This window comes from Hyperolius riggenbachi, chromosome 1 (assembly GCF_040937935.1).
Source record: "Hyperolius riggenbachi isolate aHypRig1 chromosome 1, aHypRig1.pri, whole genome shotgun sequence".
NCBI classification, from domain to species: domain Eukaryota; kingdom Metazoa; phylum Chordata; class Amphibia; order Anura; family Hyperoliidae; genus Hyperolius; species Hyperolius riggenbachi.
Window position 1 is genome coordinate 246,463,234 of NC_090646.1, and position 26,372 is coordinate 246,489,605.

The 26,372-nt window shown below is 43.9% G+C and overlaps 1 protein-coding gene across 6 annotated transcripts in view; it reads right to left on the reverse strand.

Annotated features, from left to right (window-relative positions):
• Positions 1-26,372, reverse strand: part of PDLIM5 (PDZ and LIM domain 5) — a 249,532-nt gene that overhangs the window by 138,037 nt on the left and 85,123 nt on the right. For all 6 annotated transcript variants that reach the window (XM_068232416.1, XM_068232449.1, XM_068232431.1 and 3 more), the window contains one exon: positions 13,004-13,155. In XM_068232416.1, the coding sequence (XP_068088517.1) occupies positions 13,004-13,155 (152 nt within the window). The remainder of the gene's footprint in view (positions 1-13,003; positions 13,156-26,372) is intronic.

Consider the following 26,372-nt stretch of genomic DNA (forward strand, 5'->3'; position numbering starts at 1 on the left):
TTTTGGCAGCACAAGGGGAAGCCAAACAATATAGGGAAGGTTTTTTGCTGGTCCATGTAAATATATTGCTTCTTGCTTTGCAATAAAAACATCGAAGCAATATCAAACTCCAAGAGGACTAATCTCCAAGCAGAACGTGGAAGCACATAGCAAAGTTAGAATTCCGATATGTGTAAAGCCACACATGTGTTATTCTGGGAAAGGAAGATAAGTGGAAGCCAAATTCACATTGTTCCTCTACATCAAGGACCAACTGATATCTTAAAATATATCAAGTTGCCAAATGCTAAATGCCTGCTAACAAGTCCTTTAAATTCCTGATGTTTGACCTTTACAGCCCCTCTCAATGAGAAGATGTACGTGAATTCCAAGCTTTGGAAGATACAATTATTTTATAAAGTCAAAAGCAGAAATGTTATAGACAGTTTAAAATTTAAATTAATTAAATAAATACAAAAATTCCATAATTTACTTGTGAATTATTTCAAGAAATTATACTTGAAGATTGTGGTGATTTTTTATGGGTCATACGAATGGATAGATTAACTGTAACCCCACAGTCCAGAAGCCAACCAAACCCTAATCCTCTGCAGCCTTCTATTCTGTAATTAGGTGGTGGCTTTCCCCATGCAGTTGCAGAACAAAGCTGACTGTCAGTAAGGAATAGTAAGATTCAACTCCACTACATGTATCATCTTAACTATCTGCCTAGATTTGCATAAATGAGTACAGTACTGAGTATGCGGTCTCAACACCATCAACCAAAAATGGCAGCAAACAAAGTCAGCTGGCATGTGAACTTGCGCTATTACGTAATTTGAAATTAGGCTTAGGTTGGCAATACACTATGCAATTGAATCAATTGATTTTAGATATATTTGATTAAAATGATTGATCATATAAAGAAATCAAATACATTTTCTCTTGATGAAAGAATATTAATCAATGTTATAGAAAATTTGATAAATTACTGATTGGGCCTAGTGGAAAATCATACTGATTGATCTATAAAATTGATTGTCTAAAACAGAAATCAAGGCATACATCTGAAATTAAACCAAGTATGGCCACCTTTACAGAGAGAGATTGCGCTCAGAATGATGGGAATTAGGAAATAGAAATTCTCAAATGGGCTTAAATGATGGAGAGTGCATAATGTGGGCTTCATCAATGTATGGGTTGTTAGCAAGTACTACAAAGAGTAGTCAGAAGAGACTGCAGTACTGCAGGCTCTAATAAGGGGTTTCATTCACTTTATGCTACACAGGTTCAGAGAAGCGGGTGTATTACAGAAATAGGTTTTGTGTTTAAACCACTCTAGCAATTACACACATGTAAGTTAGCTTTACATTAGCCATTTGTTTGGAGTTGTCATTTCATCCATCAGATATGTGGCCTTTTGTTTTATAAATAACCCGCTACATTGAAGTGTTGAAAGAGTAAACTCCACATAAAGACATTCTTGTATTCAGTATGGCTTCTATAAAAGTTTTCTTTTCTAGTGAAGAAATGTAACAGTGACAGGCACAGTCTTAGCTGATGAAATGAGTTCTAAGTAAAGCAGCCCTCATCTCCTTCTTGATAAGATTTAGTCATTTACCAAAGCTAAAAATCTGCAGGACGGCCAAAGCACCCAACTTGTGCATAAATAGTGATCAATTGTCATCCTGAACACCCAATACCTATTAAAAATTTTATTCAAACACTATACCCACATCTCTCCATGTCTGTGATGACTGGAAAGAAGCACCAGTGATGTAAGCAGTGACCCTGCATGAAAGGAATTATCTATGCCTTATAAAAGGTCTGGTACACACCATGCAATTTTCACTTTAGATCCTACTTCCGATTGAGAAAATGATTGGATCAGGCAAAAAAATATACAGCCTATTGGTTGCCAACAACCAATCCAAAGCTCAAAATCTTTTTCCAGTTTAAAGGGACTCCGAGCAGTGCAGAAACTATGGAAAGATGCATATCATTTTAAAGCTCTCTTTCTCCTCTTTCCAATGATATATAAACCACCACCCTACGTCTTTTAGTTTTCGCTATTTTCGCGATTGAAATTGCCGCGGCCGTGATTTCGATCGCGAAAATAGAGAAAACTAAAAGGTGTAGGGCAACGATTTAGGTGTCGTCAGAAAGAGGAGAAAGAGCGCTTTAAAATGATATCCATCAAGCCATAGTTATATTGTATTACACAGGACGACACTTTCCCCAGTGTCAGCAGCTCCATTCTGCTGAATGCAGCTGCTGACTTTGACAAAAAGTCGTCCTGTGTAATACAATATAACTATGGAAAGATGGATATCATTTTAAAGCTCTCTTTCTCCTCTTTCTGACGACACCTAAATCATTGCCCTACGCCTTTTAGTTTTCTCAATTTTCGCGATCGAATTCGCGGCCGCGGCAATTTCAATCGCGAAAATCTCGAAAACTAAAAGGCGTAGGGTGGCAGTTTATATATCATTGGAAAGAGGAGAAAGAGAGCTTTAAAATGATATGCATCTTTCCATAGTTTCTGCACTGCTCGGAGTCCCTTTAAATATGGCTATGCAGCTTGCTACAATGAACTGTGTGTTTTGTTATCGCTGTCTCTCATTGCCGGCATTAGAAATTCAAGAAATCTGTGCTGCAGTAGCTCTTCTACGGAACCAGACCAGATGAACTTGCCCGTGCTTCCTATGCACTTCAGTGAGTATTGGGCACCCACAGCCCTGTGGTTGGTGAGATGGTATACACTTTTGGCTGAATGTGTTAACTCATCTAGAGGATTGTGTTACCACTGGGTAAGTGACTGTTATGTGCACAGAGCGGTAGTGACATTTTAGCACCTTATACATCCTTTATTAATATTGCTGAATGAAACAATATCTGTTTGTTCAAATATGTTGCAGAATTAAAAACTTCCATGAGTTGTACTTACTTTTCATATGACTGCATATGATGGTAAAGGTTCACTCCCTATTTCAAGTAATTGGAAAAAAAGCGGTTAAAGTGGATCCGAGACAAACTTTTGTTGTCTTAATTTTTCTGCCCCTTACATATAGTTGATTGGGCATTCTTCCCCTAAATGCATTTTTAAAATTTGTATTTATTACCTAATTGCATGTAAATGAATGTATTCCTGCCCCCAACTCCTCCAGCGCCTAGGCATTCTAATTCCCATGCTGCAAGTGCTCATGAGAGCTCAGCCCGGGGAGGAGGAGTCTTTTGCTGAAGCACGCACAAAATTTCAGAGGCAAGGGGGCAGAGAGGGAAGAAGAGAGGAGGAGAAGAGAGTGGAGTTTTCACAGGCTGAGGGGTGGAGATGCAGAGCAGCTTGCCTGTGTAATGATGACAAGCAGAATATGGCTGCTCGCATTGTATCACAGGAATAATTAATCATATACTGTTGAAGCTGTTTACATCTAGATTTGCTGTGTAAACCATCTAAACTTTAGGTAAGATATATAGACCTGTTACTTGCTATAGTTAGTTTTTCATCTCGGATCCGCTTTAAGTTAACTGGAGTTTTGTAAAATTTTACACATAGACTGATTCACATGGAAATATAAATGAAAAAATAGCTACTGTATTTGTCATTTTACGCTGCATGTGCACATCTGTGAAATAAATTACAAACCAAAACATAAAGCTCCAAGCATCCCTAAAAAATTTAACTCCAAAACAAACTGTACCAGACAGTGTACATCCTGTATGCCATCTGTATCCTATGCCACATTAGTACGACATCACAAATGCCAGCTTGCCGGATCAGGCTACTGACTGCTAAAACATGCTGAACCGCAGGGCTAAATAAAGATTAGGACACATTGCTCATATATATGACAATATGCTCCTACATATGCAGCTCTCTCTATCACCTGACAGAGATATATATCCCTGCTGTAGGAAGGATACAATAAATCAATGAAGTCCAGGAAATCATAACAGATATGAGGAAAGGCAGCATGTTGTAGGTCAAATGTCCATGCAGTAAAGGTGGCCATTAGTGATCCAATTTATTGAACAATCAACCATCCAATAGTTATCGATTGGAAATAATCGTTTAGGCCCATCAACGGCGGGAAAAAAGTTGAGCAATCTGATCACACTGAAAGAATTGTTCTGAAATTTGGATTGACGGAATGGCCTTTAGAACGATTGTTTGTCGACGATTGGCACCATTAACGGTACCCAATCCAATCGTAGGTTAATTGTTCTAGAGATTGCACTATAAATGCTCACCTAAAGTGGGTAAACCATCTGTATTGTAATTAATAATTCTGATGACTAACAAATGCCCCATATAAATATAGTGAATTCTGGATCTGACCAATGTTGCCCTAAATTTACTGAACTGCTACAATTTTAATTTCTATCCATGAAGCCTTTTTTTTTATTAAATAGTTGTTTGAAAGCAAATTCCCCTTTTTTTTTACCAGAGTGATACAGGAAACATTTGTACTCATTCTTCCAATGCTAAGTGGTGGTTTCACAACTTTCATCACACAAATCACACCACTTAAAACAAAAACACCTGAGCTGACCCTAAAAATGCTAAATTAAACATTGGACTATTATGGGGCCCTGATGTTTACAGGCCCCCTTGTATGGCTCTACTGGAGCCAAGTGAAAGGAAGCAGAAGGAGCAGTACATGCTCTGTTCCCATCCAGCTCATGCACAAGCAGCACTTCTGAGGTGTGTCTGTCTAGCACTAGAACACAGACAAACAAAGAGAATAAACACCACTGACTACAGCACTTCAATGCTGGTGAACACCAGCATATCTACACCAGGGGATATTAACATTCACAAGTGAACAGCAAGACCTTACATTCAATGGTAATAGTCAGTGACAGCAGATTAGGAAAAAAAAAGTTAAACATATTCCCGCTATACTTTAATTAGACTTGGGGGCATAATCCTTCCAACGCAAACGGTTACAATTGAGAACAAGGCATTATCAGTCTCTATTCTAATAAAAGCAAACAATAGACATGCAGGCCCCCTGGCTGACCTATGAACAAGCATCATACAGACATGAAACAGCAGTTGCTGCCAGTGTTCCCTGCCACCCGTCTATTGTCCTCTTCCTGTTTTCCTTCATTTGATTAAAGATTTTATCGCAGATGATGCTCTGAGCTAGAAGAACTCCCTGCATCTTCTGTTCTTTTATTGTCTAAAGGTACAGAACTAGTAGAATGCTGTTTAAAGCGGACCTGAACTCAGAACTTCATCTCTGCTCTAAAAAGATACTCAGCCACATAATAACCTTTTAAGAAAAGCATTTCTTTGTTACAGCTGATACAAATCTGCAATACATTTGCAGTGTGTCTACTTTATGCTTTCATGTAAGCAGACATATTAACATCCTTTGTTTACAAATTAGCTCCTCTGCCATGGCAGAGGAGATTCCTGAGCGGACACAAATGAGAGATCGAATCACAGTGGTGATTAGTCACAGATGAGGGGGAATTAGACAGGCTAAACTCTCTAAATACATACAAGGTGCATTTCTCTCTGTTTTCCTTCTGTCCAGTGCAAGAGTTCAGGTCCACTTTAAAGTAGGTGTTTAATGCTACCACATTCTGTAAAGAAAGTACCCATGTCCCTTCTACTGGAAGTTACTACAACTTCTGCATTGCAAAAAAAAGATGAACTCCTGCTACCAAGTATTACTCAACCATTGCTTTGTTTTTTTGTTTTTTAAGATCATGTTTTTAGATGTGGAGCTCTAATCCTTAGATGAAGATGAGGCTTTGCTGTATTTGATGCGTATCTCTGGTTAGAGAAACAGAGAACATTACTGCTTCCCATGTGGCCAGGCTGAAATCCAATAACGAGTTGTCATTACAGGTTGTTTTCAATGTACGGTATGCAGGAATTTAAATGCACAAACTGCTTTATGGGTGTCATCTATAGGGATGAGCGCAAGAGACGATTTCCGATATCGCAGTAATTCCGCCTACCGCAATAATGAAATTCCGCTACCGCTACATTCCGGCGGTTTCTCCCGGTATTTTGCGGTATTCCGCATTCCGGCGGTACAATTTCCGCAATGTTAAAGGGAACCTAATGGATGTTTCCTTTTAAACAAATACCAGTTCCCTGGCAGTCCTGCTGATAACTTTGGTTTAGTGGTGGCTGAATCACAATCCTGAAACAAGCATGCAGCTAATCCAGTCTGACTTCAGTCAGAGCACCTGATCTGCATGCTTGTTCAGGGGCTGTGGCAGAAAGTATTAGAGACACAGGATCAGCAGGAGAGTCAGGCAACTGGTATTATTTTAAAAGGAAAAATCCACATACTTCTCAGCTTAGGTTCCCTTTCAAAGGACTTCTATAAATTTCCGAGGTATTACTCACAGGCATTTGAAACATCGTAGGCCATGGGACCTAGAGGTGGTTTCACAGCAGTCAATACAATTTTTTTTTGGAGCAGCAGGAGTGGTCGTAGGCCATGGGACCTAGAGGTGGTTCCACGGCAGTCATTACAATTTTTGTTTGGAGCAGCAGGAGGAGTCGTTGGCCAAAAGCATAGGGTTAGGATAGAATATAACGTAGGACAGCTGCAAAAGCTGCATTTTTATGATCTTAAAATGCAAAAATATGCGAAGATAGTGATAGACAGCAGAGTTTAAGAGAGAGACCATTTGAGGCTTGAAAAACAGCAACATTTTTATTTAGTCTGTCTAATCTTCATCATGAATCAGTGAGAGGGGCCTTGTAATTATCACTGATCCATGACTCGTTCATTTTTATGAACGTTAGTATGTCCACATTGTCTGTGGACAGACGGGTCCCGTTGGTCGGTGACCACCCCACCTGCAGCATTAAATACTCGCTCAGAAAGAACACTGGCTGCGGGGCATGCAAGAACCTCCAGTGCATACTGAGCGAGGTCAGGCTAGGTATCCAGTTGTTTTGTCCAATACTCCATGGGGTCATCATTACTCTTCATATTGTCTGGAGCACTGGCCGCCCCCAAGTAATCATTCACTCTACGGGCCAACCGCTGGTGGTGACTACTTTGCCCGCTGGTGGTGCTGCTGCTACAAGGAGTATTGAAGAAACTGGCATTGGCTGATAATATTCCTTCAACATACTCAGCAGGTTCACAGATTGGCTATTGGTGCTGCTGTTGGGGGTGGGACCACCAGACCTTTGCTGAGTATGACGAAGCTTGGTAGCTTGGGCCCGGGATACAGGTGCAGGAAATGCAATCTTCAACCCAACGAAGAAGGGCATCCTGGATGTGGCACATCCTGGCATCTGCTTGGGAGGCGGGTATGAACTGTCGCACACCCCCCATGCACCGGGGATCTAAGATGGTGGCCACCCACATGTCGAGCCTTGATTTTAAAGTTTTAATCGGGGGTCCTTACGGAGGCACTGGAGCATATGCACAGCCATAGGGAAGAGCTGTCTGCCATTAATCACCTCTTCCTGGCTGTCAGAACTGTCGTCATGCTCCAGCTCCACATGAGAATCTTCTTCCCACCCCCGGACAATGGTCCCTTCCGCTTCCACAAGCTCTGCCTCCTCATCCAGGACTTGAGCATGCTCACTCACTCCCCCACTTGACTGACCACTGTTCAGTAGGGCTTCCTTCCCCTGTCTGAGCACTTTGTCAAGAGCCTTGTCCAGCATGAAGACAATAGGAAGCACTTCTGATATGCTGCAGTGCTCCTCGCTGATTAATTTTGTTGCCTGCTCAAACGGCTCCAAGACTTTGCACACCTGTCCAATCAGCTGCCACTGGTCCCCAGTAATGTAGTACAGTGGCCCTGTTCTGGAGGAAGATGTCTGAGACAGGTATGGCCTGACCGCCATTCGCTGCTTCCACAACCTCTCCAGCATGTGAAGGGTGGAGTTCCACCACGTCGGACAATCAGAAATAAGCCTTTGCTGTTGCAGGCTATGGCGGCGCTGCAGCAGTTTCAAGGATGTGGTGGCAGTTGCGGAGCGATGGATGTGGGCTGACACTTTTCGTGGTGAGGCCACAGCGTCCTTCAACCCATCAAAAGTGCATGAGAGCTTCTGGACTACAAGGTTGAAGACGTGGGCCAAGCAAGGTAAGTGAGTGTAGCCAAATTCAGAAATAGCGGCCAGCATGTTGGCACCATTGTCAGACACCACTACACCTGTCTCCAGTTTTCGTGGGGACAGCCACTGCCGCATCTGATCCTGTAAGGCTGCAAGGATTACAGATCCGATTTGCCGGTTCTCGTCCATGGATTCAAGTTTCAGCACTGCTTGGTATCGATGGTGCTGCAGACCAGTGTAGGAGTGGGACCACCTGCTGGGAGAATCAGCAACAGCGGATTGGCCTTAGACAGAACAGGTAGCAGAGGGAAGTAGAACAGGCCTCCCTTTCAGCCCACGTGGCGGCACCACCAGTTGAGATGCCCCAGATCTTGCACCCTCCTCAGCACTATGGAGAGTGACCCAATGGGCGGTAAAAGTTAGATACTTTCCCTGCCCATGCCTGCTGCTCCAGCCATCCATAGTGAAGTGCACCTTGCCACCGACAGCGTGAACCATAGACCGGCCAACAAACTCCACAATTTGCTGGTGAATGGCAGGTATAGCTTTACTGGCAAAATAATGGCGGCTGGGGATCTGTCATTGTGGAGCAACACTGTTCATCAGGCACAGTCCACAAACTGGTAGGGCAGCAGCTGTTTGCCCAACTGCCTTGCCAGGAGCACATTATTTTTTGACAACAAACGGGTCAGTTGCAGGGAGCATCTGCTTCCTCTGCAACATTTCTGGCACAAAGGCCTGACGCTGGAACACTGGTGATTACTGACAGACGGGATAGCATTTGCAGGCTGATGGACAACCGTCTGCTCTGCTTCTCCATGCTGCTCACGCCTGCTAGTGCCTAAAACATGAGATGGCGACCATGATGGATCAGCCACCTCAGTGTTCTCTCCAGAGCCTATTACCCGGGCGGAGCGCCCACCTGGGTCTCTGTTCCCGCCCGGCTGATTTGATTAGCCTCCGAGTCTAAAGCAGAGACACTTTCCTCTGCTCGTAGTTTTAATTCAGGCAGCGCTGAGTGCAGAGACACATCTCCGCCCTCCTCCTCAGCTTCTCCTTCCTATCCGCAGCGAGGGGCGGGGGAAGCTCCTAGCACAGATGAGTCAGACCTCGGGAACTTTGCTGGAGCCGACCATAGAATAGAGTGTACGGCTCTATTGCTATTCCTTTTGGTGGTCACCCGATCTTTCCCAGCAGTGGACACAGAAGCTCTCCTCCTCCTCTATCTGTGCAGCAGATACAAAGCCCCTTCCCAGCTCCTTCCATTCACAGGAATGTCGGAATACTCAGATAAGTGTGGCTCATTAACATATCACCACGCTGGTCATTCAGTGTGAAGAGAGATCTGAGTGGTTTACAGGGCTGTAATATGAACCTAGTGCAGCATTCACTCTGTCCCCTGTGTCCTTGCACTTCATGCCAGACTGACATCTTTTGTGTCAGTGATTGTAAAATCACTGTGATATCCAGTTTTTAGTATGGGCAAATATGAATGGCAAAAAGTTCAGTTCAGCCTGTCTTATCTCAGCAGTTACAGTAGTTTAGGTGGAAAAAAAGCCATAAGTCCATTAAGTTCAGCCAGAATACTTGTATGTCTCATATCGCTGTGCTTTGAACTAGCATGTTTTTTGCAAAGTCTCCTCTGGAATCCTCACCACTCTGTTGCCTGCCTGTGTGATCAGCTAACAAAAAAAAGTTCCCCTGGGGGGTACTCACCTCAGTAGGTGGGGGAAGCCTCAGGGTCCCAATGAGGCTTCCCCCTCCCTTGTAGCTACAGGCAGTCCAGCGCTGGATCCCCTGAAGTGTCCCGGAATCCTCCCTCGACAAGCATTGATTTACCTTTCCTACCTCCAGCGGAGGCGCTGTTGCGGTTCTCCGCACGAAGATAGGCAAAAATAGCCAATCTCTGTCAGGTCCGCTCTACTGCGCAGGAGACTTGCGCCTGCGCAGTAGAGCGGCCCGACAGCGATTGGCTATTTCCGCCTATCTCCGAGCGGAGAGCCGATACTGCGCCTGCGCTGGAGCTGGGAAGGTAAATATTCACATCCTCGCTGTTAGGGGAGTGTTATCGCCACTGCCGTGGGACAGAGGAGGATGGGGGAAGCCTCAATAGGATCCGGAGGCTTCCCTCACCCGAGGCGAGTACCCCCCAGGGGAGGTTTTTTTTCCATTACAGGTTTTCTTTAACCTCCTTGCCGGTCTAAAAAATCCGGCAAGGAGGCAGCGCCGCACTTTCCTTTTTTTTTTTTTTTTAAATCATGTAGCGAGCCAAGGGCTCGCTACATGATAGCCGCTGAGCGGCGGCATCCCCCTACCTACTCCGATCGCCTTCGGCGATCAGAGTATGCAAGAAATCCCGTTGAGAACGGGATTTCTTGCAGGGCTTCCCCGGTCGCCATGGCGACCGGGCGGGATGACGTCATGGACGTCGTGACGTCAGAGGGAACCCCGATCCGCCCCTTAGCGCTGCCTGGCACTGATTGGCCAGGCTGCGCAGGGGGCGGGGGGGGGGGGGCGGCTCGGCGCGGCGGGTAGCGGCGAATCGGCGGCGATCGCAAGTTACAAGCAGCTAGCAAAGTGCTAGCTGCTTGTAACAAAAAAAAAATTATGCAAATCGGCCCAGCGGGGCCTGAGAAATCCTCCTGCGCAGGTTACCCCGAACTGTGTTCGGGATAACCGGCAAGGAGGTTAAGTCAGCACTCCGCTGCTCCTAGTGTATGTCCAGCAGCAGGAGTCACAATACATTGCATGCAGAGAGTGTTGAATGTCAGGTCATATATGTGATGATGGGGCTATGGCACTAAGGCCCCATTCACACTAAGATACTTTTCCAGGAATTTACAGAGCTTTGCTGAATGCCAGCGAACAGAGCAGCACTATGACAAAGTTTCCCTCAGGAAGCATTCACACTATAATTGTGATGTATGTAAAATCAAATGCACTGCATACAGCATTTTGGGATCGTTTGCAATGCGATTTTTGTTTCTTGAACAAGTTACCTTGCTCCCCCCACCAGCACCCAGCATTATGCCAACCTCTCCCCACCCAGCGTGATCCACTCCCACCCCACCCAGTGTGACCCTCACTCTCCGTTCAGCGTTTCCTTACTTTCTCACCCAGCAGCACCCAGCGTGACCTTACTTCCCCACCCGGCTACTTTTTCATGCCACCCGGCTGGAAAATATTTCTGGGGAGAACACTGCACCTAATCATCCAAAACATCCTCCAGTTCAACCAAATCTCTGTTAATAATAAGTGACTCTTCTGGACCCTCCACCTGGCCACGAAACACCTCTGTAGTTGACTGGTGATGTTGATTGGTGGTGGTGACACAAGCTCACAGTTGTGATGGATTACTGGATGGAGAAAACACAGGGGCCATTTCTGTCACCACAGAACTCACCACTTCTTGGGAGCTTGGTCCCATGGTCTCCTCTAATGCCTCATCCCAATCCTTCTGCACATCTCTCTCATCGACAAAGGTGTGCTTTAATTCTGGAGGAGAGTACTGGGAGGAAGCAACCTTGTCAAGATAAGCAGCTGCGGTCGGGTTCTGGTCATGAGGAACCTGGCTCCTACTGGTGCTGCTGCCACTAGCTTCAAGTTCCTCAGACTGGGTAGAGGGTTCCTGATCGAAATAATCAACAACTCTGTTCGCCTGCTGCTCTGTGTAAATTTACCTGTGTGCGAACACAGGGAAGACATCTCTGATCAAGGCGGAACGCTTCATGCTGCTGCGGCTTCCACCCTCAACCTGATCACGTACTTGACGTGATCCACCAACACCATCACTCCAGTGGCAGGAAATTGCTGCTGCTCTCGCTGCATTGTTTTGGGGCAAAAAAAAGTTTATTGGGGAAGGGGTATGAGCACCAGAACCAAAGTAAAATAAATCCACCTAACTTGAACTAAAAAAACAGAAAATAAGGGGGTGAAATAAAGAAAAAAAATCAAAAACAAAATAAAGAAAATAAAAGAAAAAAAAAACAACAACCTTGCACTACACTCAATCACCTAACTCACTCTGTCAAACACTAAGCCTGCGGCCTGGCTGGCTCTCTCTAACCCTCTCCACACAGCAACTACTAGTACACTACACTACAATCTATCACTCAAACTAACAATCTACTGTCACTTTCTCCCAATACACCTAGCTACTACTACTAATAGCTAACACTCAATCTAATTCTCTCTCACAGTGTTTAAAAAGACTTTTGTTTTATGTACAGTTTTTAACAAGACTATTGTTTTAGGTTGAAAAAACTAATATGGGTCTGTCTCTCCTCTCTCCAAAACACCAGACTGGAACCCACAAGCTTCGTGACTGTCACACCTCTCTTATATACAAAATGAGTGGGATAGCTGATGATAGGTATCTAGGAGCTGGTTGCTAACGTAGGATTGGTTGTTTTTTGTTAAGACTCTAATTGGTGCTGAAATTCCGATTTTAATGCAGAAATCAGCGTGTTTTAAGCTTCTGTGATGGGTCTATCCCTTCCGATCCTTCTGATTGGCTTAAAAATTCTGCCTAACAGTAAATGCAGCTTTTACACACTTCTGATTGGCTTAATTTCTGATGGCTCTTATTGGCCAAAAAATTCGGACAAAATTCCCCATAGAAATTCCTGCCAGGAATCGCAGAACTCTCAATTCCATGGAATCCGACGAGCAACCCTAGTCATCTATCTTCTTCCTTTATTTAGCCTTTATTCAGCTACCCATTCACATGTTGATATTTTAACTAGATGTTAGACTCAATAAAAACACTTACCTACAAAAAACAGATTACAAAAAAAAAATAATAGAGGTTCTCTGAATCAAGAATGCTCCTCTTGCCGTTGAGTGCAAATGGAGCACGGAGGGAACTGGGATTTTTTTCCATGTCTGTTGCATCTTTCTGAAGATGGTAACAAACTGTATGATATATTAAATCCATGCATAAAATAATACCTTTAAGCAAGGGACACTTACTTTTGCAGTGTCATACTCAATGATCCAGTGCATGCCTTAATCTTGTTCTGTGCCTCTAAGTGAGTCATTCCATCGGTGCTTATACCGCCAATGGTAAGAACAACGTCTCCAATCCCAATATTTGCTTGTGCAGCCTTTCCGCCATCACTCAGCTAATTAGGGGAAAAAGCAGTAAACATTATTAAAAGCAAATCAGTACAGTATTAATCCCTAATTAGCTAAAGCGTTAAGCCTCATACAGATGCTCAACAAAAGTCTTTTAAATGCACAATTATCAAACAACTTTTGTTGTTGAAACAACCCAAAAAGGTGTTTGCTATTGTTCAAACAACTGCTAAGACACGGCTAAAGTCAATCCAATAGTTGCATTGACTTGACCTGCATCTTATAAGTTGTTTGAACAATGGCAAACAACTTTTTTTTGGTTGTTTCAACAACAAAAGTTGTTTAATAATTGTGCATTGTGCCTAGAGATTTTGAAGCGTTTTTGTGTAGAATTTTTTTTATTTTTTGTACAGTAGAGCTGGAAGTATACAGCTTTTGTAAAAAAAAAAAAAAAAAAAAAAAAAAACAACATTGTTCTGGTGTGATCCATCCCATTCAAATACATTAGCCTAGCGCTGTTCAAACCGCTAGAGTTTTGAAAAGCATTCAGAAGCGCTCTAGGTGTGCACCAGTCCTTAAAGGGGCAGTATTGCGAAAATAGTCCTTTTTACTTCATTACATATAAGTTATGTACAAGTGGAGTAATACTTTAAACACGTTTAGTGGCTGAACAAATGTAATTAGTACACTGGCATTACATATTTGAAGCAAGGGAGCCACGTCAGAAGAAACATTTACTGACGCCGATTTAGACAATACCATTATGCTGTAGGTGGCAGCTAAATCAGCTGTTTGGGGTGGCATTATATTTCTCCCTTGAGACGTTAGAAATATGATCCTCCACCTTGTAACTGCACTCTCGTGCAGTTCCCCCAGCTCATGTGAGCCGCGTGACGTCACCGCACTTCACAGATCCTAATGCTGCCTGCCGAGGCCCCTTCACTGCTGCTGGCAAGGACACGGACACCTATTGCTGTCCGTTGTTGTGGTTACCAGCTTTCAGCTGTGCGCAGCATTGTGGCAGCAGCACGGAGCAGCCAGGAGTTGTAGCTGTGTCCTGATAGCATCTAACATTACGATTAAAGTTGTTGTTTTATTCACGAGGCAAGCATTCTTAGAAGGAAAGAGTTACATTTTTACTGTTTTCCTTCTAAGAATGCTTGCCTCGTGAATAAAACAACAACGTTAATCGTAATGTTAGATGCTAGCAGGACACAGCTACAACTCCTGGCTGCTCCTGCTGCTGCCACAATGCTGCGCAGAGCTGAAAGCTGGTAACCACAGCAACGGGCAGCAATAGGTGTCCGTGTCCTTGCCAGCAGCGGTGAAGGGGCCTCGGCAGGCAGCATTAGGATCTGTGAAGTGCGGTGACGTCACGCGGCTCACATAAGCTGGGGGAACTGCACGAGAGTGCAGTTACAAGGTGGAGTATCCTATTTCTAACGTCTTAAGGGGGAAATATAATGCCACCCCAAACAGCTGATTTAGCTGCCTCCTACAGCATAATGCTATTGTCTAAATCGGTGTCAGTAAATGTTTCTTCTGACGTGGCTACCTTGCTTCAAATAGGTAATGCCAGTGTACTAATTACATTTGTTCAGCCACTAAACGTGTTTAAAGTATTACTCCACTTGTACATAACTTATATGTAATGAAGTAAAAAGGACTATTTTCGCAATACTGCCCCTTTAAAGTGAATGGGAACTCATATTGAAATAAAAAAGTCATATACTCACCTAAGGAGAGGGAGGCTCTGGTTCCCATAGAGCATTCCCTCTCCTTTCTGGGTCCCCACTGTTGCGCTGGCTCCCCCGTAGCGGTATTTGACCGTTTCGGTGAAATACGGCTGTTTCCCCACCGAAGGGAGGCTTCGGAAATGCTTTGGGAGCCCGAGTGCTCCCAAAGACAGAACGCTCTACACTGCGCACACGCGAGCACCCTCTATGATGCACTAGCACGTGCGCAGTATGGAGCCACCTGTCTTCGGAAGGACTCAGCTCCCGAAGACTTCCGAAGTCCCCCCGGTGGGTGATTTGAACGGGGGAGCCAGTGCAGCACCGAGGGCACTGGGAAAGGAGAGGGAAGGCTCATTAGGACCAGAGCCTTCCCTCTCCTTAGGTGATTATCTGACTTTTTTTTTTTATTTTTTTTTATTTAGTACGGATTTCCATTGGCTACAGAAAATATATCAGATGAATGAAAACAAACACAGCAAAACAAAGAAGTTCCAGAGACATAGAAAAATACAGAACATTTTATGAGTCATAATTTCAGCGTTATATTTTGTTACACCCTAACATTTTTACTGCTGCTGTCATATTTGCTTTGTAAGAACAATATCTATTAAAATCTGCAATATCTTGCATACTTGAATCCTACTGAGCCTAGTAAAAGAGCATCCACTGCAAAATGATTCTCTCTCTTTCACCTATCCCTGCCAACAACAATGGCTTCCAGTCGTGCTTGGACAGTCGTTCAACAAATGAAGTAAGAGCACTCCAGTAGAAGTGCTACTACATAGCTAATAATGATGGACTAATGGACCTCAACCCTTGCACAGGACAGAAGGAAACAGAGAAGAGAAATCCACCCTGTATTTGGAGAGTTTAGCCAGTCTAATTCCCCCTCCTTTGTGTCTAATTACAGGTTGTAATTTGATCTCTCCCATGTCACCTGACTTCCACGGCAGATAAGCTAATTTAAAAAGCACAGGATGTTAACAATATGTCTGCTTCCATGAAAGCAGAAAGTAGAAACTGTGCAGATTTATTGCAGGATGTGTATCAGCTGTAACAAAGAAATGGTTTTCTTTAAAGGTTATTATGCTGTTGTGTATCTTTAAAAGCAGAGAGGAAGTTCTGAGTTCAGGTCCGCTTTAAAAAACACCTGAAGTGAGAGTGCTATGGAGGCTGCCATATTTATTTCCTTTTAAACATTACCAGTTGTCTGGCAGCCTTGCTGATCCTCTGTCTCTAATACATTTAGCCACAGACTCAGAACAAGCATTTAGATCAGATGTTTCTACAAAAATCTGACAAGATTAGCCACATACTTGTTTCAGGTGTGTAAATCAGACACTACTGCAGCCAAAATAGATCAGCAAGACTGCCAGGCAACTGGTATTATTTAAAAGGGAATCAATATGGCAGCTACCATATACCTCTTCAGTCTCCCTTTAAGGGGCTGTTTCCACTAAGTGCGGAATCACAAGGCGATTATTTGCATTGAAACTGAAGCCAATTCATGTCAGTGGAGTAATTTCCATTGAATTTGGTTTTTTTTAAATCCAGTGCGATGCAGAAAAAAATATGGACTGCATGAAGCAACACGCATCCGTTTCTCATGTGCTGATTGTAGGCAACATATGAAAAGACGCAATAAAATTTGCATAAAAAAATTATGAAATCTGCGTACAGAAAAACGCATTCAAAAAATAATATGCTAGTCGAAATAGACCATTATATGGTCTATTTCCACTACCATAATATACTAGTGGAAATAGAAAATGCGTCTGTCTTTATAAATATGTTGGCAACTACTAATGACTTAGACTGAAAGTCTAGTTTTCTACCTGTAATGCTTATCCTCTGGCTATAACACTGCTTCATTGAAATACAAATCCGGTATTTTGACATTCTACTGACAGCATACTCATGTCTGATGACTCAAAGTTTTACAGCCAAAATATTTGCACTTTATTAGGCAAACATTTTCACTCAGGTGTGCAATAGCAGTTAACGTACACAAAGTAAAAAAAAATAATAATAATCAAAAACAACAAAAAATACCTTTCTGCATTTTTGCATGGGCACATGGCCGGAGTGGGTGTTAATTAAGAACAGAGTCAACTGTGGTGGTGATCTGTAGCCATCAGATGTATTTGCACTTTGACACAACTTGAAAAACGTCTGCTAATAAACCCTGGGGTCTTGAATAGGTTAACCAAAAGATTTAAGAGCCCAGACATGTGCAATTATGTTTACTTACACAGTAACAGTATCTGCTCAGGGCAGGTTTCAGTTTGCATGCTAGCATTACCCGGACAGTAAATAATGCTTTATTACAGGCCCGTCTTTAGCCGCCTGTGAGAAGAGCAGTGTACAAGGAAGGATATTTTAACCCCCCTCTCTATTACAGTGCAATGACATACTGCATGAAGGCATCAGCAAAATGACACTTTCAGTATGAAGCAAATGTCAACGGGATATTCTGCTTAAGCAAACAAGTATGGATCATGATATTTAATACACAGGGACTTCACTTCTAAATGTGATCTGTAAAGCATCTTACTATCATTTTCAAGAACATATTTTGACCAAATGATCAATAAGCATTCCAGGCTTCCATATGGCAAATCTTGAGCCAGTATTTTATCAATCACATTCTACTCATGGAGGCACAAGCGCAAAACTGCGCTGCAAGGCAGGTAAACAGCCACAACCTTCTGCTGTTTGCAAGTGGACTTTTCCACTGTTTGTTTGTAGCACTTTAGCAAACAAACTAGTCTAAGATTACTAGATGAGCAGAGACAGCCTTGGAAAACCTGTGTGGCAACAAGTCTATAAATAGAAAATTATGAATATTTGAAAGCTATATGATCTCATTACACAAAATAACTTTTACAGGGATCATTAGGAATGGTATACAGAACATTCCAGTTGTAGAAACTCCTTTGAAACTATTATTCCTGGCTGCAGTATTGCTCCTCTGCCTTTCATATTTCCTGAGTTAGTGACCTGGGACCAGTATGCATAGCAGGTGTTCTGACACCAGCTTGTAGCAGGTGTGTGGCTAAAACTACTGAAACCAAATGACAGCCAAGTATCTGGCATTTTTTAAAAGGGTATAAATATGTCAGCTTGGAATTAACACACACCACCTAGCCTTTACATACTTCTCAATGCCAGTTCTGTAATATAAAGTTAAAAGCGTTTAGAGAGCCACTTTCATTCCTTATATCTTGTGGCTTGGGTTAGCAGTTGTGGTATACACCCCGAATGTACACTGGCATTGTGGAAATAGTCAGTGCGATGATTATAATGTACGGTACTTGCTACTGTTTCACACTTTGATGACTTGAGCCTTGGTCACACTGGTGTTTGGGGCAGGATTTTTTTTCCTCAGCATTTGCACAGACTGGCAAACGTGTAGTATGACTGCGGAAGCTGTACCACAGCAACCCTGTTACCCGTACAGGTTCTCCTTTCTTCCTCCCTAAAACTTTGAGGCAACCGGCTGAGGCCCAGATTCAGCTCTGCCCTCCAGCGTCACATGACATGGGGTCTGGAAGCACAGCAAATCAGACTTGGAAGACAACCCACGACGTTGTGAAAGCAGATGAGCTCAGCCAGCTCTGGATGTAGAGAGTGCTTGCTAAGGGGAGCACTAACAAAAGGGCTGTCTACTGCCAGGAAGCCCAGTGTGTTAAAGTGGTACTGTCCATCATCATATTGCTGCCTGTTATTATTTAGTATTTATACAGCGCTGACATCTTTGGCAGTGCTGTACAGAGTATATAGTATTATCCATAACTGACCCTCACAATATAATCCCTAGCATAGCCATATGTCCATCGTAGTCTATGGCCAATCTTAGGTGGAAACCAATTAACTTATCTGTATGTCTGTCATGGGAAGTCCTGATAGAGGGTCCTGTCAAAGTGGTGCTGTCTGTTACTGGGAGTCTGGTTTGTCACTGGGGTTGTCATGGAGTTGCTGTGTGTTGCTGAGTGTCACTTGGGGCAGTCTGTTTCTAGAGGTCTATTTTGGGGAGGTTGGTGATTGAGAGCTTGTTGGAACTCAGGGTCTGTCATCGGGCTGTTAATGAAGGGTGGAAGCAGTCTTGTAACAATGTCTTTCATATTAAGGTCTTGCAGGTGGCCTGTTTTTTTTTTACTGGGGTAATACTACTTTGTTATGTTATTTCAGAGAGAAGCCGGCCCAATTTTATTATGCTGCCTAAATGGTATTTAAGAGAAAAACTCCGACCAAGAATTTAACTTTATCCCAATCAGTAGCTGATACCCCCTTTTACATGACAAATCTATTGCATTTCACAAACAGACCATCAGGGGGCGCTGTGTGACTGATTTTGTGCTGAAACCCCTCCCAAAAGAGGCTCTGGTACCGCGGTACTCTGGGCAAACTGCCACAATGTAACAATGTTCACAGACAGGAAATGGCTGTTTACAGCTGCCTGTTAAAGCCAGAACAGCTAGAAACAGCAACATAACCTGCCCACAGTAAAAATGTCACCATGTAATACATGTCAGAATGTGAATCGGGGAGAGGAAAGATTTTACAATAAGCATACACTGACTAAATCATTTATACATAATTATGGTAAAAATGAAGCACTTTTTTTATTACATTATTTTCACTGGAGTTCCTCTTTAAGGAGACATGCTGTTATTTGGGGGATGTTTAGCTGTCTGGTTATATTTATCTTGAAGGGGGGGGGGGGGGGGGAAGCTATAACTGTGAAACTGTTTTTTTTTTTTTTTATAGGGGGAATGTGTACGTTAACCTATTGCCTTACTTACAGGTTGTGCTTCACCTAAACTTGGACAGCCCAATTAAAGAGAACCCGAGGTGGGTTTGAAGAATATTATCTGCATACAGAGGCTGGATCTGCCTATACAGCCCAGCCTCTGTTGCTATCCCAAACCCCCCTAAGGTCCCCCTGCACTCTGCAATCCCTCATAAATCACAGCCACGCTGCTGACAAACAGCTTGTCAGAGCTGGCTGTGTTTATCTCTATGGTGTCAGTCTGCTGCTCTCCCCACCTCCTGCAGAACTCCAGTCCCCGCCTGCATCCCTTCCCTCCCTGCTGATTGGAGGGAAGGGACGGGGGTAGGGACCAGAGCTATGCAGGAGGCGGGGGAGCAGCTGAGACTGACACTACAGATGTAAACACAGCCTCACAGCATGACTGATTTATGAGGGATTGCAGAGTGCAGGGGGACCTTAGTGGGGTTTGGGATAGCAACAGAGGCTGGGCTGTATAGGCAGATCCAGCCTCTGTATGCAGATAACATTCTTTAAACACACCTCGGGTTCTCTTTAAGGCCTCTTTCACAGTGGGACGTTGAGTTTGATGCGACGTTAAAGTCGCACAACGTGCCCCTAACGCAGCGCATGTAGGTTATGACATTGGACGTTATTTTGCACTGCGTTATGCGTTACTTTAAAAAAAAACAAAAAAAACATTACTGAGCATGTGCAACACACATAACACAGCAAATGTATTGCTAAACGTACAGCATGCAGCACTTTCTAAATATTGTTACACGTTACACACAACGCAACGTGTGCACTGTAAATGTCACACAGACTTTGTGTTGCTGTGCGTTAGTCTGCGTTATAATTTTTTTGTAACGTGTGACTTTAACGTTGCACTGTGAAAGAGGCCTTAAGTTACGATAACACCTAACAGAGTTTAGATGAAGTGCTCCCTCTCCCTCACCACTCACTTACAGTAAGGGCTGGTTCACAATGTAAGAGCTTTTTATAAGCACTTGTGTTTTTTAAAGCTCTTGCTAATGTAATGCTGTGTGTGTGTTCTTACCTGAGTGATGTGATTTAAAAAAAAAAAATCACCTTTAACATTGCATTAGCAAAAGCATTTCAAATCACTAGCGCTAAGAAAGCTCTTGCAGTGTGAACCAGCCCTTAATGTTTGTTTGTCCTTTACAATTCCAATATATTTTAATGAGATTGCACATTTGAGTTTCGGGTAGCATTTCAGCTTAGGGTAGCATTTTTCTGTGGCTGGATAGTGTAATGGTTAAGGGCTCTGCCTCTGACACAGGAGAGCTGGGTTCAAATTCACCTCTTCCTATTCAGTAAGCCAAGAAATATTCAGTAAGGAGTTCTTGGATGAGACTCCCTAACACTGCTACTGCCTACTGAGTGCACTGTAGTGGCTGCCTCACAATCGCTTTGAGTCCAACAGGAGAAAAGTGCTATATAAGTACTGGCATTATTATTTGTCCAGCTGTACATTTATAAAACATCGCCTGGCCCTCAGCTTTTTTTTCCTGGATAGTTCATTAAAAAGGAACCTGAAGTGAGAAGAATACTGAGGCTGCAATCTGCATTCCCTTATAAACAATGGCAGTTGCCTGACTCATACTGAGCCATAAGCAGGCCATAAACTCATTGATTTTCCCCGTCGATATATAGCCAATATGACCAAATCAGTGAGAAATTGGTGCAGTATTTGGCCTGCTCAATCAACCTAACGAGCTATTTCAGCTGGAATTCGCTCAATAGGTCCATCAGTCCAGGTGGAAAATTTTGGGTTGAACGGTAGCAAATCGGGAGCGGTAGCAAACCGGGTGTTCGATTTGGTGACCTAAGAGAAATACTATCACCTGTATCCCGCGCAGCCTGGTTTTTGCTGGTCCCCAGCGTCTTCTTCACTTCCTAACCTGGGTGCCTGTGTGAAGTAATGCAGGAGACAATAGGGGCCTCTAGTGGTCACAGCGCCCCTACATTACACTACACAGGTGCCCGGGGACATGAAGTGAAGAGGAGCAGCCGGCGGTGACTGGCAGAGACTGGGACCATGCGGGTGCTGCAGACAGGTGAGAACCACAGGGGGACTGGGACCCTGGAAGGCACACAGATTTTCAATGATTTCATTCTGAAATAGATTAAAAATCTGTGTCTAGTGTGTGGAGGCAATCAAGCAGATAGATCCCTCTCTGATCAGATAATGATCGGATACGGATCTATCTGCTGGCCATATTCTCCAGTGTATGGCTTTAGTCATTTTTCAGTCGCACATCAGCAACAAGCAAACAGCCAGTGGAGTTAGACCAGAGTCAAATCATCTGATCTGCATGCTCATCCTTGGCTAGTGACCTATGCTGGGGATACACGGTATGTTTCTGTACCGTGTATCGAGCAGCTGATCCGGCCAGCTGATAATATTCAGCTGGCCCGATCATGCCACTCGACCCCCGCCTGCTCAATCCCCGCTGGCGGACAATGGCAGGAAATCGAGCAGCTGATAAGGACCGCCGGCGGGGACGAGCGGCAATCGATCCGCGCGGACGAGCAGGGACGCGGCGGGAGTCGATCCGGTGGCTAATCGGCCGCCGGATCGACCAGTGTATTCCCAAGCATTAGAAGCAGAGCATCAGCACAGAAGTCAGGTAACTGTCATTGTTTATAATGTAATGAAAATGGCAGCATCCCCATTATTCCTTTTTCTTTGGATTCCCTTCTTCAAGCACTCTGATTTTATTTACAGTGAAAAACAAAAATATATATCTTTATGGCTGGCATTCAATCAAAAGCCAAAAATATACAGGCCATGTTTTCTTGGCAATTAAAAAGAATGCCAACTTGAACAAGACTTAAAAGTAATTGACAAAATCTCTAGTGGTTATTATGATAACAAGCTGTACAGATAAGGTTACTGTTAAATGACTTCAAAGATGAGATCAATTAGTAGTAAGTACATACAGTAGATTTCAATCTCAGCATATCAACAGCTTAGCATTAGGGCCCGTTTCCACTAGTGCGGTGCGAATCACCGGGATTCCACCGCTGACGAAATCGCATGCGGATGCGATTCCGCGGGCGATTTTTGCCGCGATTTCGCATAGGCAGGGTATATGCGAATTTAACCATGTCACTGCCTGGTTCAATTTGCATTAGTTTTCATGCGAATTCGCACGCGAAATCGCGGCAAAAAACGCATGTACGTTTTCCCTATTAAATGCATTATGTGCGAATCGCCTGCATTCCTCACGCAGGCGAATTCTGCAGGCTCTACCGTGCAGAAAAATCCTGCACAGAAAAACGCTCAGAAATCCTGACAAGTGGAAACAGTCCCATCCACTTTCATTGCCTATGCGAATTCGCATGCAGGCCACGCATGCGAATTCGCCCTAGTGGAAACGGGACAAGTGAAACTGTGCATCCTTACTAAGTAGTGAGAAGATACACTTATAGGTGGCCAAGTTCAAACACTAGAGGTCTGGCTTGTATGCTGCCAGATCTCTAGTGCAGTGTTTCCCAACCAGTGTGCCGCGGCACACAGGTCTGGCCTCTCGCCAGACCTGTACCTACTTTAGGGTGCAGGAGGGGGGGGAAGTAGCGCTAGAAGGAGGGGCAGTGGAGGCAGCGGTGGGGAGGGGGGAAATATCCCCCCCCCTCCCTCACCTGGGACCCCTCCTTCTGCCTCTCTCCCCCTCCGTTTAGCGGTGGCAAGTGCGGCTCGGCGGTGGGGAGACATACGGAGAATTACTCACCACTTCTGCGTTCCAAGCGCCGGCAACGTCATGTCGTCACACATCTCCGCCTTCAATACCGCCCACTGTGCTTCCGCTAATCAGGAATAACAGTGGGCGGCATTGAAGGCGGAGATGTGTGACGACATGACGCTGCCGGCGCTTGGAACGCGGAAGTGGTGAGTAATTCTCCGTATGCCTCCCCGCCGCCGAGCCGCACTTGCCACCGCTAAACGGAGGGGGAGAGAGGCAGAAGGAGGGGTCCCAGGTGAGGGAGTGGGGGGGATATTTCCCCCCTCCCCACCGCTGCCTCCACTGCCCCTCCTTCTAGCGCTGTTTTCCCCCCTCCTGGGCATCTATACTTGGGGGAACTGTACTAGCTATACTGGGGGCAACTAAACTAGCTATACTGGGGGCAACGAAACTAGCTATACTGGCGGCAACGAAACTACCTACACTGGGGGCAACTAAACTAGCTATACTGGGGGCAACTATACTAGCTATACTGGGCACTATACTGGGGCACTATCTACCTATACTGGGCACTATGCTAGCTATACTGGGCACTATGCTAGCTATACTGGGCACTATGCTAGCTATCTGGGTACTATACTAGCTATACTGGGCACTTTACTGGCTATACTGGGGCACTACCTATCCATACTGGGACTATACTAGCTATACTGGGGCACTATACTAGCTATACTGGGGCACCATACTGGGGTAACTATACTAACCATACTGGGGCAACTAAACTCCCTATACTGGGGCAACTATGCTAGCTATGCAGCCGCCCCCCCCCTCCCGCCCATAGCACGGCACTGTCCACTAGGTCGCGCAAACACCCGCGCCCCCCCCCCGCCGTTCCCCGGAGAAAAATATGGTCAGAAAGTGTTCCCCGGCCCGGAAAAGGTTGGGAACCACTGCTCTAGTGTTTGAACTTCAGCTTGTGTCACATGACAGGAAGAGAAGAAGAACAGAGAGGAGGAGACCCGCAGCCTGAAGTAAACCACCGGGGACGGGAAACCATGTGCCAGCGGGACAGGTGAGAGTATTGCCAACACTGTGTCGTTGTCGCCAAATCGAATGCCACATGCAAAATGCTCCTGACCTGCCACCGATCAAGCAAAATTTCCCAGCCTGAGCAACCAACTTAATCAATGAATTTCAAATGTGCCGTATGCAATGGGTAAAATTGTCTATTGTGTAGCTTTACACATTAACTGCATCCATCATCAACATTTCCCTTCTGCTCTAATAGCAGCCACACCATGATGACCTTCAGTGGTGAACAATTTTGTTTATAAAAAGTTACAGAATGGGTTTATAGACAGTGTTTCACTTTATTCTGAAGCTTAACAGTTCTATGCTGCTGTACAACAGAAAGCGTGCTTTCAAAACTAATTGCAGTTGGTGAAGTTGAACAAAAAGAAGTTTTTTAAAAAAACATTTTTTCATCAAGCAAGAGTCAGTCTGTAAAAGAAACCCAAGGCGAAAATAAACTGATAAGAAAAGCAATTGTATCTATCCTCCTACTCTTGAAAAATACTTTTTAGAGTTCCAAAGTTTTATTTTCTTATTAAAAGTTAAAAAAGTATGTTAAAAGTTGTGACATATGACTGATACCGTTTTTCATTGTCCCAAAAGCTAAAATACAGGAACTATTGGACCTTTTTTAAAAGGTCTCTTGCACTCAGAAGCTGTTCTCCTCCATGAAAGAGTTTTACAAGAACCAGGAAGGTTGGCAACGTCATTCAGGCATCCTCGATCTGCAGCAGGAAACAGGAGACGGTCAGATGGCCAACTAGCTGGGGAGAGCCAGTAAAAACTCATGCAATGTGCTTAAAAATGTTAAATGTGAGTGCACAAGTACCGGTATTTTTAAAAAAATTGGAACCGTTTAGTACTATGGGAATCATTCTTTTTTTCTGAGTTTAATTGGCCATGCTATAAAGATGTGTTTATAGAGAAGGTGATCAAGAGAGCTGTTTGAGCCAGAAGGAGGCCTACATAACTACCCTGCAAGTGCTGTATGACACATACACATAATGGTCTTTCATAAGTAAGTTCTCTATCAAAGAGGTGTGGTGTGGTGGTACTGACTGTATGCTATCAAGATCTGCTGCCTGGAAGTTCTCCTGTAGGTTTACCAGGTATCTGTAGTGGAATGGGGACTGCAAAATTGTTGGCTGCAGAAGAAATATTCGTTGTACTCCTAGGTCAAATTTTTACATGGACTGTGTAGCACTATTGTAAGATTATTGAATATTGGTTTGAGAGGCACTTAGCACAAAGCGAACCCCATTATATAAATATTGTTAAAGACAAGTGAAGTAAGAGGGGATATGGATACTGCCATATTTATTTCCTTTTAAGCAATACCAGTTGCCTGGCTAGTCTGCTGATCCTCTGCCTCAAATACTTTTAGCCATAGATCCTTAAAGAGACTCCGTAACAAAAATTGCATCCTGTTTTTTATCATCCTACAAGTTCCAAAAGCTTTTCTAATGTGTTCTGGCTAACTGCAGCACTTTATACTATCACTGTCTCTGTAATAAATCAATGTATCTTTCCCCTGTCAGACTTGTCAGCCTGTGTCTGGAAGGCTGCCAAGTTCTTCAGTGTTGTGGTTCTGCTATGAACTCACAATTCCAGGCCCCTCTCTGCACACTGCCTGTGTGTTATTTAGATTAGAGCAGCTTCTCTCTTCTCTGTTATCTTTTACAAGCTGGATAAATCCTCCTCTGAGCTGGCTGGGCTTTCACATACTGAGGAATTAGAAGCAAGGGCAAAGCTGTTTGCAGGAAGAAAAGAGCAGCCTGAAACTTCAGTGCATGGGGGAAAGAAACACACAAGTGATCTCTTGAGATACAAAAGGAAGGGTGTATACAGCCTGCTTGTGTATGGATGTATTTTCTATGTGTGGACATACTGTACATCAACCTACTTCCTGTTTTGGTGGCCATTTTGTTTGTTTACAAACAAACTTTTTAAAACTGTTTTTAACAACTTTTAATGCG